Source organism: Salvelinus fontinalis, chromosome 27 (genome assembly GCF_029448725.1).
Source record: "Salvelinus fontinalis isolate EN_2023a chromosome 27, ASM2944872v1, whole genome shotgun sequence".
Lineage (NCBI taxonomy): Eukaryota > Metazoa > Chordata > Actinopteri > Salmoniformes > Salmonidae > Salvelinus > Salvelinus fontinalis.
This window is the reverse complement of record NC_074691.1, coordinates 39,996,765-40,012,269: the sequence shown is the minus strand read 5'-3', so window position 1 is coordinate 40,012,269 and position 15,505 is coordinate 39,996,765. Positions and strand designations below refer to the sequence as shown.

At 49.1% G+C, this 15,505-nt stretch overlaps 1 protein-coding gene across 3 annotated transcripts in view; it reads left to right on the top strand.

The window, feature by feature from the left end:
- Nucleotides 1-15,505, top strand: part of LOC129825564 (feline leukemia virus subgroup C receptor-related protein 2-like) — a 57,480-nt gene that overhangs the window by 26,924 nt on the left and 15,051 nt on the right. For all 3 annotated transcript variants that reach the window (XR_008754908.1, XM_055885748.1, XM_055885749.1), the window contains exons 5-7: nt 7,922-8,025; nt 12,877-12,987; nt 14,038-14,143. Coding sequence is in view for 2 of the 3 variants with exons in the window: in XM_055885748.1 (XP_055741723.1) it covers nt 7,922-8,025; nt 12,877-12,987; nt 14,038-14,143 (321 nt within the window). In the remaining variant the exon portion in view is untranslated. The remainder of the gene's footprint in view (nt 1-7,921; nt 8,026-12,876; nt 12,988-14,037; nt 14,144-15,505) is intronic.

The following is a 15,505-nucleotide window of genomic DNA, read 5'->3' as shown; positions in this document are numbered from 1 at the left end:
GGTAGCTGGGGGTTAGGGGGTTGTTGCCAGGTGGCTGGGGGTTAGGGGGTTGTTGCCAGGTGGCTGGGGGTTAGGGGGTTGTTGCCAGGTGGCTGGGGGTTAGGGGGTTGTTGCCAGGTGGCTGGGGGTTAGGGGGTTGTTGCCAGGTGGCTGGGGGTTAGGGGGTTGTCGCCAGGTGGCTGGGGGTTAGGGGGTTGTCGCCAGGTGGCTGGGGGTTAGGGGGTTGTCGCCAGGTGGCTGGGGGTTAGGGGGTTGTCGCCAGGTGGCTGGGGGTTAGGGGGTTGTCGCCAGGTGGCTGGGGGTTAGGGGGTTGTCGCCAGGTGGCTGGGGGTTGTCGCCAGGTGGCTGGGGGTTGTCGCCAGGTGGCTGGGGGTTGTCGCCAGGTGGCTGGGGGTTGTCGCCAGGTGGCTGGGGGTTGTCGCCAGGTGGCTGGGGGTTGTCGCCAGGTGGCTGGGGGTTGTCGCCAGGTGGCTGGGGGTTGTCGCCAGGTGGCTGGGGGTTGTCGCCAGGTGGCTGGGGGTTGTCGCCAGGTGGCTGGGGGTTGTCGCCAGGTGGCTGGGGGTTGTCGCCAGGTGGCTGGGGGTTGTCGCCAGGTGGCTGGGGGTTAGGGGGTTGTCGCCAGGTGGCTGGGGGTTAGGGGGTTGTCGCCAGGTGGCTGGGGGTTAGGGGGTTGTCGCCAGGTGGCTGGGGGTTAGGGGGTTGTCGCCAGGTGGCTGGGGGTTAGGGGGTTGTCGCCAGGTGGCTGGGGGTTAGGGGGTTGTCGCCAGGTGGCTGGGGGTTAGGGGGTTGTCGCCAGGTGGCTGGGGGTTAGGGGGTTGTCGCCAGGTGGCTGGGGGTTAGGGGGTTGTCGCCAGGTGGCTGGGGGTTAGGGGGTTGTCGCCAGGTGGCTGGGGGTTAGGGGGTTGTCGCCAGGTGGCTGGGGGTTAGGGGGTTGTCGCCAGGTGGCTGGGGGTTAGGGGGTTGTCGCCAGGTGGCTGGGGGTTAGGGGGTTGTCGCCAGGTGGCTGGGGGTTAGGGGGTTGTTGCCAGGTGGCTGGGGGTTAGGGGGTTGTTGCCAGGTGGCTGGGGGTTAGGGGGTTGTTGCCAGGTGGCTGGGGGTTAGGGGGTTGTTGCCAGGTGGCTGGGGGTTTGGGGGTTGTTGCCAGGTGGCTGGGGGTTAGGGGGTTGTCGCCAGGTGGCTGGGGGTTAGGGGGTTGTCGCCAGGTGGCTGGGGGTTAGGGGGTTGTCGCCAGGTGGCTGGGGGTTAGGGGGTTGTCGCCAGGTGGCTGGGGGTTAGGGGGTTGTCGCCAGGTGGCTGGGGGTTAGGGGGTTGTCGCCAGGTGGCTGGGGGTTAGGGGGTTGTCGCCAGGTGGCTGGGGGTTAGGGGGTTGTCGCCAGGTGGCTGGGGGTTAGGGGGTTGTCGCCAGGTGGCTGGGGGTTAGGGGGTTGTCGCCAGGTGGCTGGGGGTTAGGGGGTTGTCGCCAGGTGGCTGGGGGTTAGGGGGTTGTCGCCAGGTGGCTGGGGGTTAGGGGGTTGTCGCCAGGTGGCTGGGGGTTAGGGGGTTGTCGCCAGGTGGCTGGGGGTTAGGGGGTTGTCGCCAGGTGGCTGGGGGTTAGGGGGTTGTCGCCGGGGGTTGGGGGTTAGGGGGTTGTCGCCGGGGGTTGGGGGTTAGGGGGTTGTCGCCGGGGGTTGGGGGTTAGGGGGTTGTCGCCAGGTGGCTGGGGGTTAGGGGGTTGTCGCCAGGGGGTTAGGGGTTTAGGGGGTTGTCGCCAGGTGGCTGGGGGTTAGGGGGTTGTCGCCAGGTGAATGGGGGTTAGGGGGTTGTCGCCAGGTGAATGGGGGTTAGGGGGTTGTCGCCAGGGGGTTGGGGTTTAGGGGGTTGTCGCCAGGTGGCTGGGGGTTAGGGGGTTGTTGCCAGGTGAATGGGGGTTAGGGGGTTGTTGCCAGGTGAATGGGGGTTAGGGGGTTGTCGCTGGGGGTTAGGGGTTTAGGGGGTTGTCGCCAGGTGGCTGGGGGGTTGTCGCCAGGTGGCTGGGGGGTTGTCGCCAGGTGGCTGGGGGGTTGTCGCCAGGTGGCTGGGGGGTTGTGGCTGGGGGGTTGTCGCCAGGTGGCTGGGGGTTAGGGGGTTGTCGTTAGGGGGTTGTCGCCAGGTGGCTGGGGGTTGTCGCCAGGTGGCTGGGGGTTAGGGGGTTGTCGTTAGGGGGTTGTTGCCAGGTGGCTGGTGGCTAGGGGTTAAACATGAACTTATGAAAACAGCAGCTCTTTGCTATATTTGTTGAGTCTCTCTGGTCATGGTTTTAAACGTTTTCAACTTTGCTGTGCGTTTTTATTTTAGTCTGGCTCGAGGAAACTGTACAGACACGATGTGATTGGCCAGCGGTAGGCCTATAGGTGCGCTTGATTTGGACTCTGGGCCTGCTGGGTAGGTGGAGTTCTACCTTCAGACACATGAAATGGTTCAAAATGGGAACACTTTGCCTTCCTGGCGCTAGGCCTGTTGAATCAAGTACACCTACCGCCAACAGTGAAAAATGAATAAAAAAATAAATAATAGATGTCTTAATTCAGTCCCTCCCCCTCCCTCTTGGCACTAACCATTCAGTGTTTGAATATCTGAAGGCTCTGAAATACGTACTGTATAATCAGTGTAGTGGTGCGGCTTCCACAATCCACCATGTTGCTTTCACCTTACAGATCTGTTAACGAGGCTTTACAGTTGTTTACAGAAATGTTTGGTGATCGACTAGGAATGGCTTGGAAATGGACCAGTTGGTAACCACTGCCCTAAACCTATTGACCAGATCAGCATCAGTATAGAATTCAGTATCAAATAACATTTTATTTGTCACATTTGCCAAATACAACAGGTGTAGATCTTACAAAGAAATGCTTACTTACAAAAAAATAAAATAATAATAATAAAAGTAAAAAATACAATTAAGAAATAAAAGTAACAAATAATTAAAGAGCAGCAGTAAAATAACAGTAGTGAGGCTATATACAGGGTATTACAGTACAGAGTCATTATGGAGGCTATATACAGGGGGTACTGGTACAGAGTCAATATGGAGGCTATATATAGGGGGTACTGGTACAGAGTCAATATGGAGGCTATATACAGGGGCTACTGGTACAGAGTCAATATGGAGGCTATATATAGGGGGGTACCGGTACAGAGTCAATGTGGAGGCTATATACAGGGGGTACTGGTACAGAGTCAATGTGGAGGCTATATACAGGGGGTACTGGTACAGAGTCAATGTGGAGGCTATATACAGGGGGTACTGGTACAGAGTCAATGTGGAGGCTATATACAGGGGGTACTGGTACAGAGTCAATGTGGAGGCTATATACAGGGGGTACTGGTACAGAGTCAATGTGGAGGCTATATACAGGGGGTACTGGTACAGAGTCAATGTGGAGGCTATATACAGGGGGTACTGGTACAGAGTCAATGTGGAGGCTATATACAGGGGGTACTGGTACAGAGTCAATGTGGAGGCTATATACAGGCAGTACTGGTACAGAGTCAATGTGGAGGCTATATACAGGCAGTACTGGTACAGAGTCAATGTGGAGGCTATATACAGGGGGTACTGGTACAGAGTCAATGTGGAGGCTATATACAGGGGGTACTGGTACAGAGTCAATATGGAGGCTATATACAGGCAGTACTGGTACAGTGGCTGGGGGTTGTCGCTGGGGGTTGTCGCCAGGTGGCTGGGGGTTGTCGCCAGGTGGCTGGGGGTTGTCGCCAGGTGGCTGGGGGTTGTCGCCAGGTGGCTGGGGGTTGTCGCCAGGTGGCTGGGGGTTGTCGCCAGGTGGCTGGGGGTTGTCGCCAGGTGGCTGGGGGTTGTCGCCAGGTGGCTGGGGGTTGTCGCCAGGTGGCTGGGGGTTGTCGCCAGGTGGCTGGGGGTTGTCGCCAGGTGGCTGGGGGTTAGGGGGTTGTCGCCAGGTGGCTGGGGGTTAGGGGGTTGTCGCCAGGTGGCTGGGGGTTAGGGGGTTGTCGCCAGGTGGCTGGGGGTTAGGGGGTTGTCGCCAGGTGGCTGGGGGTTAGGGGGTTGTCGCCAGGTGGCTGGGGGTTAGGGGGTTGTCGCCAGGTGGCTGGGGGTTAGGGGGTTGTCGCCAGGTGGCTGGGGGTTAGGGGGTTGTTGCCAGGTGGCTGGGGGTTAGGGGGTTGTTGCCAGGTGGCTGGGGGTTAGGGGGTTGTTGCCAGGTGGCTGGGGGTTAGGGGGTTGTTGCCAGGTGGCTGGGGGTTAGGGGGTTGTTGCCAGGTGGCTGGGGGTTAGGGGGTTGTTGCCAGGTGGCTGGGGGTTAGGGGGTTGTTGCCAGGTGGCTGGGGGTTAGGGGGTTGTTGCCAGGTGGCTGGGGGTTAGGGGGTTGTTGCCAGGTGGCTGGGGGTTAGGGGGTTGTTGCCAGGTGGCTGGGGGTTAGGGGGTTGTTGCCAGGTGGCTGGGGGTTAGGGGGTTGTTGCCAGGTGGCTGGGGGTTAGGGGGTTGTTGCCAGGTGGCTGGGGGTTAGGGGGTTGTCGCCAGGTGGCTGGGGGTTAGGGGGTTGTCGCCAGGTGGCTGGGGGTTAGGGGGTTGTCGCCAGGTGGCTGGGGGTTAGGGGGTTGTCGCCAGGTGGCTGGGGGTTAGGGGGTTGTCGCCAGGTGGCTGGGGGTTAGGGGGTTCTCGCCAGGTGGCTGGGGGTTAGGGGGTTCTCGCCAGGTGGCTGGGGGTTAGGGGGTTCTCGCCAGGTGGCTGGGGGTTAGGGGGTTCTCGCCAGGTGGCTGGGGGTTAGGGGGTTGTCGCCAGGTGGCTGGGGGTTAGGGGGTTGTCGCCAGGTGGCTGGGGGTTAGGGGGTTGTCGCCAGGTGGCTGGGGGTTAGGGGGTTGTCGCCAGGTGGCTGGGGGTTAGGGGGTTGTCGCCAGGTGGCTGGGGGTTAGGGGGTTGTCGCCGGTGGCTGGGGGTTAGGGGGTTGTCGCCGGTGGCTGGGGGTTAGGGGGTTGTCGCCGGGGGTTGGGGGTTAGGGGGTTGTCGCCAGGTGGCTGGGGGTTAGGGGGTTGTCGCCAGGGGGTTAGGGGTTTAGGGGGTTGTCGCCAGGTGGCTGGGGGTTAGGGGGTTGTTGCCAGGTGAATGGGGGTTAGGGGGTTGTTGCCAGGTGAATGGGGGTTAGGGGGTTGTCGCCAGGGGGTTAGGGGTTTAGGGGGTTGTCGCCTGGTGGCTGGGGGTTAGGGGGTTGTTGCCAGGTGAATGGGGGTTAGGGGGTTGTTGCCAGGTGAATGGGGGTTAGGGGGTTGTCGCTGGGGGTTAGGGGTTTAGGGGGTTGTCGCCAGGTGGCTGGGGGGTTGTCGCCAGGTGGCTGGGGGGTTGTCGCCAGGTGGCTGGGGGGTTGTCGCCAGGTGGCTGGGGGGTTGTCGCCGGGGGGTTGTCGCTGGGGGGTTGTCGCCAGGTGGCTGGGGGGTTGTCGCCAGGTGGCTGGGGGGTTGTCGCCAGGTGGCTGGGGGGTTGTCGCCAGGTGGCTGGGGGTTAGGGGGTTGTCGTTAGGGGGTTGTCGCCAGGTGGCTGGGGGTTGTCGCCAGGTGGCTGGGGGTTAGGGGGTTGTCGTTAGGGGGTTGTCGCCAGGTGGCTGGGGGTTGTCGCCAGGTGGCTGGGGGTTAGGGGGTTGTCGTTAGGGGGTTGTCGCCAGGTGGCTGGGGGTTGTCGCCAGGTGGCTGGGGGTTAGGGGGTTGTCGTTAGGGGGTTGTCGCCAGGTGGCTGGGGGTTGTCGCCAGGTGGCTGGGGGTTAGGGGGTTATCGCCAGGTGGCTGGGGGTTGTCGCCAGGTGGCTGGGGGTTAGGGGGTTGTTACCAGGTGGCTGGGGGTTGTCGCCAGGTGGCTGGGGGTTAGGGGGTTGTCACCAGGTGGCTGGGGGTTAGGGGTTTGTCGCCAGGTGGCTGGGGGTTAGGGGGTTGTCGCCAGGTGGCTGGGGGTTAGGGGGTTGTCACCAGGTGGCTGGGGGTTAGGGGTTTGTCGCCAGGTGGCTGGGGGTTAGGGGGTTGTTGCCAGGTGGCTGGTGGCTAGGGGTTAAACATGAACTTATGAAAACAGCAGCTCTTTGCTATATTTGTTGAGTCTCTCTGGTCATGGTTTTAAACGTTTTCAACTTTGCTGTGCGTTTTTATTTTAGTCTGGCTCGAGGAAACTGTACAGACACGATGTGATTGGCCAGCGGTAGGCCTATAGGTGCGCTTGATTTGGACTCTGGGCCTGCTGGGTAGGTGGAGTTCTACCTTCAGACACATGAAATGGTTCAAAATGGGAACACTTTGCCTTCCTGGCGCTAGGCCTGTTGAATCAAGTACACCTACCGCCAACAGTGAAAAATGAATAAAAAAATAAATAATAGATGTCTTAATTCAGTCCCTCCCCCTCCCTCTTGGCACTAACCATTCAGTGTTTGAATATCTGAAGGCTCTGAAATACGTACTGTATAATCAGTGTAGTGGTGCGGCTTCCACAATCCACCATGTTGCTTTCACCTTACAGATCTGTTAACGAGGCTTTACAGTTGTTTACAGAAATGTTTGGTGATCGACTAGGAATGGCTTGGAAATGGACCAGTTGGTAACCACTGCCCTAAACCTATTGACCAGATCAGCATCAGTATAGAATTCAGTATCAAATAACATTTTATTTGTCACATTTGCCAAATACAACAGGTGTAGATCTTACAAAGAAATGCTTACTTACAAAAAAATAAAATAATAATAATAAAAGTAAAAAATACAATTAAGAAATAAAAGTAACAAATAATTAAAGAGCAGCAGTAAAATAACAGTAGTGAGGCTATATACAGGGTATTACAGTACAGAGTCATTATGGAGGCTATATACAGGGGGTACTGGTACAGAGTCAATATGGAGGCTATATATAGGGGGTACTGGTACAGAGTCAATATGGAGGCTATATACAGGGGCTACTGGTACAGAGTCAATATGGAGGCTATATATAGGGGGTACCGGTACAGAGTCAATGTGGAGGCTATATACAGGGGGTACTGGTACAGAGTCAATGTGGAGGCTATATACAGGGGGTACTGGTACAGAGTCAATGTGGAGGCTATATACAGGGGGTACTGGTACAGAGTCAATGTGGAGGCTATATACAGGGGGTACTGGTACAGAGTCAATGTGGAGGCTATATACAGGGGGTACTGGTACAGAGTCAATGTGGAGGCTATATACAGGGGGTACTGGTACAGAGTCAATGTGGAGGCTATATACAGGGGGTACTGGTACAGAGTCAATGTGGAGGCTATATACAGGCAGTACTGGTACAGAGTCAATGTGGAGGCTATATACAGGCAGTACTGGTACAGAGTCAATGTGGAGGCTATATACAGGGGGTACTGGTACAGAGTCAATGTGGAGGCTATATACAGGCAGTACTGGTACAGAGTCAATATGGAGGCTATATACAGGGGGTACTGGTACAGAGTCAATGAGTCAATATGGAGGCTATATACAGGGGGTACTGGTACAGAGTGCGGGGGGCACCGGTTAGTGCGGGGGCACCGGTTAGTTGAGGTAATATGCACATGTAGTATGATATCTTATCTCCTACAGATAGACTGTCACTCCCTCTGCCACGTGATGTGACCTGTATAGCTTCACTATCCTCCGTTCAATACTGATGAAAACTCAACATACAGTAGCTCAGGGAAACCTGTTTCCAACCTAGTCAGTAGTTGGTTAGAATAGCATGCACAATGGTTCTGCTTCACAAATGGAACCCTATTCCCTTTATAGTGCACTACTTTAGACCAGAGCTCTATGGCACCCTATTCCCTATTATAGTGCACTACTTTAGACCAGAGCTCTATGGCACCCTATTATAGTGCACTACTTTAGACCAGAGCCACAAGTGCAAACACACACACACACACTAACCCTAGTCTCCCCTGTCTGTCCTGACCCGCAGGGTGAAGAGTTGAATGCAGGGAGGATAGGTCTCACCATCGTTATCGCTGGCATGGTGGGATCACTGATCTGTGGTATCTGGCTGGACAGAACCAAAACATACAAGTAAGTCAAGTCCAGGTTATTTTAAAGTGCATTTTACATGGGTCACAACAACACATCAAATCCATTCAGAATGAAGGTGGAATGGGGGAAAGGAGTATAGAGATACAGGAAGATGGTCGAGTTGCTGTGATCCAATCCAGTGAACGAAGCTGATTATGATGTCATCACAGCTAGTGTTGCCCACTGGGAAAGAAACTCGCTGTGAAGCTTTTTCACCAATGACTTGTGTGAGACGCTTTTGTCTTCAGTTCTTGTACTGTTCATGTTTTATCCTTTCATGTTGTTGGCCGGATGTGTGAGACTTCTATCTCCTTGACTGTGTAGGATGTTGGTTTGTATTGTTAGATTTTGGTATTCTTCTTGTTTCCAGCTTGTTGTTTTCATGTTTGTGGCTGTCCCTCTGTTTCCTGCTGTGTGTGTGTGTGTGTGTGGTGGCTGTGTGTGTGTGGTGGCTGTGTGTGTGTGTGGTGGCTGTGTGTGTGTGTGGTGGCTGTGTGTGTGTGTGGTGGCTGTGTGTGTGTGTGGTGGCTGTGTGTGTGTGTGTGGTGGCTGTGTGTCTGTGTGGTGTCTGTGTGTGGTGGCTGTGTGTCTGTGTGTGGTGGCTGTGTGTCTGTGTGTGGTGGCTGTGTGTCTGTGTGTGGTGGCTGTGTGTCTGTGTGTGGTGGCTGTGTGTCTGTGTGTGGTGGCTGTGTGTCTGTGTGTGGTGGCTGTGTGTCTGTGTGTGGTGGCTGTGTGTGTGTGTGTGTGTGTGTGTGTGTGTGTGTGGTGGCTGTGTGTGTGTGTGTGTGTGTGTGTGTGTGTGTGTGTGTGTGGTGGCTGTGTGTGTGTGTGTGTGTGTGTGGCTGTGTGCTTGGGACAGGACAGGGCCCAGCTCTGTTTGTCCAGGTGCAGCCTGTTTATCTCTTCTAAACCCCTGACCCCTAACCTTTGATCCCATGGGGTCACTGGCCATGAGTTCAGAGAGAACCCCCTCAGGGGTCCAAGGTCTTATTTTTTTTGACTTTAGTTTATTTTAGTAAAAATGTTACATAACACTTAAACTTGTTTTGTTAAGGGCTTGTAAGTAAGTATTTCATGTGGCAAATAAAATGAGATTTTGATTTTTGTCGTCCAGTCCTTTGCTCCTCCTGTGAACCCATTCCTCACATGGTCGCTAGGTCAGGAAGAATGTTTACCATGTAACACGTGTTGTCACTGTACATGGTAGGACGTGACGTCTGGTTTTCAAAGCTCCTTAAGCTGGCCATTGGGTCATTTAAATTATAACCTCTACTTCATCACCCTCCCGGATCCGGGATCCTCCTCATCAAAAAAGCTGACTAGCATAGCCTAGCCTAACGGGACAGGGATATCATATAATATAATTTTCATGAAAGCACAAGTCCAATACAGCAAATGAAAGATAAACATCTTGTGAATCCAGCCATCATTTCCGATTTTTAAAATGTTTTACAGCGAAAACACTAAGTATTTCTATTAGCTAACCACAATAGCCAAACACACAAGCGCATATTTTCACCATGTTTCCACCGCATAGGTAGCTTTCACAAAACCGACAAAATAGAGATAAAATTAGTCACTAACCAAGAAACAACTTCATCAGATGACAGTCTTATAACATGTTATACAATACATTTACTTTTTGTTCGAAAATGTGCATATTTGAGGTATAAATCATAGTTTTACATTGCAGCCACCATCAAAAATAGCACCAAAGCAGCCAGAATAATTACAGAGAGCAACGTGAAATACCTAAATACTCATCATAAAACATTTATGAAAAATACATGGTGTACAGCAAATGAAAGATAAACATCTTGTGAATCCAGCCAATATTTCAGATTAAGTGTTTTACAGCGAAAACACAATATAGAATTATATTAGCTTACCACAATAGCCAAACACACAAACGCATTTATTCACCGCAAAGGTAGCTTTCGCAAAAACCAGCCAAATATATAAAATTAATCACTAACCTTTGGACAACTTCATCAGATAACAGTCTTATAACATGTTATACAATACATTTTGTTTTGTTCGAAGATGTGCATATTTAGAGCTGCAAATCGTGGTTATACATTGTGAATACGTAGAAACATTTCCCCAGAATGTCCGGAGATATTTTGGACACTCATCTAATCTGACCAAAGAACTCATCATAAACTTTACATAAAAATACTTGTTGTATGGCAAATGAAAGATACACTGGTTCTTAATGCAACCGCTGTGTTAGATTTTTAAAAATAACTTTACCGCAACATACAGCTTGGGTTATTGTGAGACAGTGCTCACCAACACGGCGGAGAATAGACATCAACATATTACACAGAAATACGAAATAACATCATAAATGTTGTCTTACTTTTGCTGAGCTTCCATCAGAATGTTGTACAAGGAGTCCTATTTCCAGTATAAATCGTTGTTTGGTTTTAGAATGTCCATTTCTTCTGTCGAATTCACGCCACAATGCTAGCCAAGGTTGCTAACATTCCCATCCTTTCTTGGCGCAAAGAACGGAAAACTCAAAGTCCCAATAAACGTTGAATAAACTGATAAAACTCGGTTGAAAAAACCTACTTTATGATATTATCATATGTATCAAATAAAATCAGAGCCGGAGATATTCGCCGTGTATACCAAACGCTTTTCAGAAGACAATGTTGAGGTCCCTCGCGCGCCGTCGAAGACAAAGAAAATACCGGACCTGTCACTCCAAAAGCTCTTGTTCGGCCTCAGATCAAGCTAGACACCCCATTCCACCTTCCACTGCCTGTTGACATCTAGTGGAAGGCGTATGAAGTGCATGCATATCGATAAATAAAAGCCAGTTGAATAGGCAGGCCCTGAAACAGCCTCGTTTTCAGATTTTTCACTTCCTGTGTGGAAGTTTGCTGCCAAATGAGTTCTGTTTTACTCACAGATATAATTCAAACAGTTTTAGAAACGTGAGTGTTTTCTATCCAATAGTAATGATAATATGCATATTGTATGATCTAGAACAGAGTACGAGGCCATTTCATTTGGGCACGATTTTTTCCAAAGTGAAAACAGCGCCCCCGTATTGACAAGAAGATAACCAGCAATAGTTACAAGTCTTTGCCTGTTCTTTAAACAGGGATGCATGAGAACCTTTGCTGCCAGTATAGTGATGATAGTAAGTGAAGTGGTAGACTCCACACTGGTGCTGTAAAGATACCCGCTGAAGAGGAAGAACTGTGAGAGAGGTGAGTACATGGTTACAGACGTATGAGATCTGAGAACACAAGGTGTAGTAATAGTTCCTACTACAGTACAGATGTCTCTATTCTGGCTGTAAGCTTTTTCCGATGTTGAGGAGCTTTCTGTAGACCGCAGGGATCTGTGTTGAGGGCTCCGTAGTTCCCGTTTAGTTCCGTGGCCGGCTGAGAATGCCACCTTGTTTTAGTTTGCCTAAGATGGATAGAGAGGGAGAACGTGTTATACTTGCTTGATGTCCTCATCTGAACCTGCCCATCATGCCAACAGATTCAGTTCATTAGGACAATGTTATCTGCATTCTCCTTTAGTTCCTTCACCTGTCTCAGTCTGGCCTCCAGTTGGGATGTTAAAGTTGGAGACATGTGAATACCAAGCTTTCAGACCCTAGTTTCAGAACAAATGCAAACCACATATACTGTAAGAAGGGTTGACAAATGCCAGTAACTTTCCCCAAATTCAGTTGTTTTCTCTCAGAAATCCTGGTTGGAGGAGTCTGGTTTTCTTTTATACTTTTATTTATATTTCTTCATTACTCCTGGATATCTCTCAACTGCAATTTCAGCTAATTTTGAGAGTTTCCGCAATTTTGCAACCCTAACAATGTCGTCCAGTTTTACATTTTCTATGTGTAGGGTAGCCCGAAATATATTAATAAAATAAAAATTAGTCTCACCAACATTGTTTACGTTACCTTGTTCCTGCCCCACTCCCACTTTATGCTCTCAGCAAATAGAGACATCCCTAGGTGTTGTTCCCTCCCACTTTATCCTCTCAGCAAATAGAGACATCCCTAGGAGTTGTTCACTCCCACTTCATTGGTTGGCAGTCACTGTGTAAAGACGTACATGGGTGTGTTCGACAACACGGGTTCTGTCCACACCCACGTGGGTGTGTTCAGGGAAGTGAAACTCGCTCTGAACGTTGCAGATGGAAATATAATGCATGGAGCTGACAGGATCTATTTTATTCAGTTATTCATCGCTACTCTGTAACTGACATGCCAGGATTATTACAACTGATATGCATCCACAGCTCCCATGTGTGTTGATTTGGATCTATGTGTATTGGATTTGTCTCTGGGGATATCTGAGCAGCTAACCGATTGCTGCAGCTGTACATAGCCCATCTCTAAATAGCCCACCCAATCTACGTACCTCATCCCCATATTGTTTTTATTTACTTTTCTGCTCTTTTGCACACCAGTATCACTACTTACACACCATCATCTGCTCATCATCATCTGCTCATCTATCACTCCAGTGTTAATTTGCTAAATTGTAATTATTTTGCTACTATGTCCTATTTATTGCCTTACCACCTCACGCCATTTGCACACACTATCCAGACGTTCTTTTTTTCCTTTTGTGTTATTGACTGTACGCTTGTTTATTCCATGTGTAACTCTGTCTTGTTTTTGTCGCACTGCTTTGCTTTATCTTAGCCAGGTCGCAGTTGTAAAGAAGAACTTGATCTCAGCTAGCTTACATGGTTAAAAAAATAAATAAAAATTGTCAGTGTGGATTGTCTAGGATATCAGTGGATCCTGTGAATTGTGTGTAATGTCGTCTGTTTCCCAGACCATGACTGATTTGATGTATTGATTGTGTCTTTCAGACAGACTACCCTGACGGTCTACCTCATGTCCTTCGTAGGGATGTTGGTCTATGCCTTCACCCTCAGTCTGGGACATCTCTGGGTAGTCTTCCTCACCGCTGGAGCTCTGGGGTAAGACCTGGCTCTCGCTCTCGCTCTCGCTCTCTCTCTCGCTCTCTCTGCCCGTATCAGATAGACTAAAATATATTTGTATTGAGCTAAATTTAACTCAACTAAACCAAGCTGCCCCAACTTAAAACACCATGAAAAATATTTGCATATCATTCTAACAAACGCCCCTCATAAGTACACAGCCAATGGAATCTTTGCTAACGAGCTCAGTGACCATTGTTCCCATTGGCTTGCATTAGAGATGCTAAGCTACCTAAATCGTGTCTCTTCGTAATAGTCATTGGACATTTCAGAACTTTCAATGAACAACATTTCCTGTATGACCTGGGGTTGTATGATTGGGAGGGTGTGTCCTCTATCTTTGATTCGGATCAGGCCCTTCAATGTTTTACCTTTCTGTTTAACTCTGTTCTAGATCAACATGCCCCATTTAAAATATTAAGGATAAAGCTTAGCTTGGGTTAAGGCTAGATCAACTGATTCTACCTCTGACTGGCAGTCCTTCAGACATTTGAGAAATAGACGTCTTACTGTCTCTCAGACAGGATACAATGTGTGCTTTCTGATTATGTGAAGTTACCTCGATATTACTAAAGGTGTCCCAAAGGGGTAGATTTTGCGACCTGTCCTCTTTACTATTTATATAAATAATTTTGGTCTATCTGCAAAAAGCTGTAGCATTCATCTGTATGCAGATAACACGTACAGGGCAAAAAAGTATTTAGTCAGCCACCAATTGTGCAAGTTCTCCCACTTAAAAAGATGAGAGAGGCCTGTAATTTTCATCATATGTACACTTCAATTATGACAGACAAAATTAGAAAAAAAAATCCAGATAATCACATTGTAGGATTTGTAATGAATTTATTTGCAAATTATGGTGGAAAATAAGTATTAATAAGTACAATGTAGAAAATAGTAAAAATTAAGAAACCCCTTGAATGAGTAGGTGTGTCAACTTTGACAGGTACTGTATATACAGCAGTAATACGTGTTATAATATTTCCATATGTCTATATAGCGCTTTATTATAAGTGTGTGTGTGTGCAGGTTCTTCATGACAGGCTACCTGCCCCTGGGCTTTGAGTTTGGAGTGGAGCTGACCTACCCCGAGTGTGAAGGCACCTCTTCAGGCCTGCTCAACTGCTCTGCACAGGTGAACACACGAACACACACACAGCAGCTGCTGCAGACAGTGAGCAGATCAGAGCTTTTGGTATCCATGGAAATACAGTGCGTTCGGAAAGTTTTCAGACCTCTTGACTTTTTCCACATTTTGTAATGTTAGTCTTATTCTAAAATGGATTAAAAAGCTTTTTTCTTCTTCACCAATCTACAAACAATACTCCATAATGACAAAGCACATGTTTTTTAAATTTAAAAAAAATGTTTGCTAATTTATATATATAAAAAAAAAAAAACAGAAATTACATTTACATAAGTAATTCAGACTCTTTACTCAGTACTTTGTTCAAGTCTTTAGGTACAAACTCCAACCAGGCTGTCATGTGCCTTTTTACTGAGTGGCTTCCTTCTGGAAGGTTCTCCCATCACCACAGAGGAACTCTAGAGCTCTGTCAGAGTGACCATTGGGTTCTTGGTCACCTCCCTGACCAAGGCCCTTCTCCCACTATTGCGCAGTTTGACCGGGCGGACAGCTCTAGGAAGAGTCTTGGTTGTTCCAAACTTTTAATTTATGAATGATGAATGCCACTGTGTTCTTGGGGACCTTCAATGCCGCAGACATTTTTTTTGTACCCTTCCCCAGATATTTGCCTCGACACAATCCTGTCTCGGAGCTCTACGGACAATTATTTTTGACTTCATGGCTTGGTTTTTGCTCTGACATGCACTGTCAACTGTGGGACCTTATATAGACAGGTGTGTGCCTTTCCAAATCATGTCCAGTCAATTTAATTTACTACAGGTGGACTCCAAGTTGTAGAAACATCTCAAGGATGATCAATGGTAACAGGATGCACCTGAGCTCAATTTCATAGCAAAACAGTCTGAATACGAATGTGAATAAGGTATTTTTGTTTTATTTTTAATAAATTAGCAAACATTTAAAACATTTTTTCACTTTGTCATAATGGGGTATTGTGTGTAGATTGACGAAAATATTAAATAATGGCTGTAATGTAACAAAATGTGGAAAAAGGGAAGGAGTCTGAATACTTTCCGAATGGTGTTTGTTTATATCTATCTCTCCATCTCAAACACACTGTTGACAGGTAGGCTATGGTGTAACTTAATGTTTTGCTTTGTGTGGTATGTTTTCTGGTTTTTGACACTTGTGTAGGTGTCATAACCAGAAATAAAATAACGCAATATATGTCGTAACAGGTTTAAATGTATGTGTTATGAAAGCCTCACCAGCTAGCTACCAGTCTTTTTTAGTTTCACTGTCCGATCATAAAAAACAAAACAGAGCCCACTAATAGTTATTTTTACATTTCCACAAAACGGTCTGTATGTGTTGCTTGATATGACTAAGTTAACACAAATGTATCAAAGA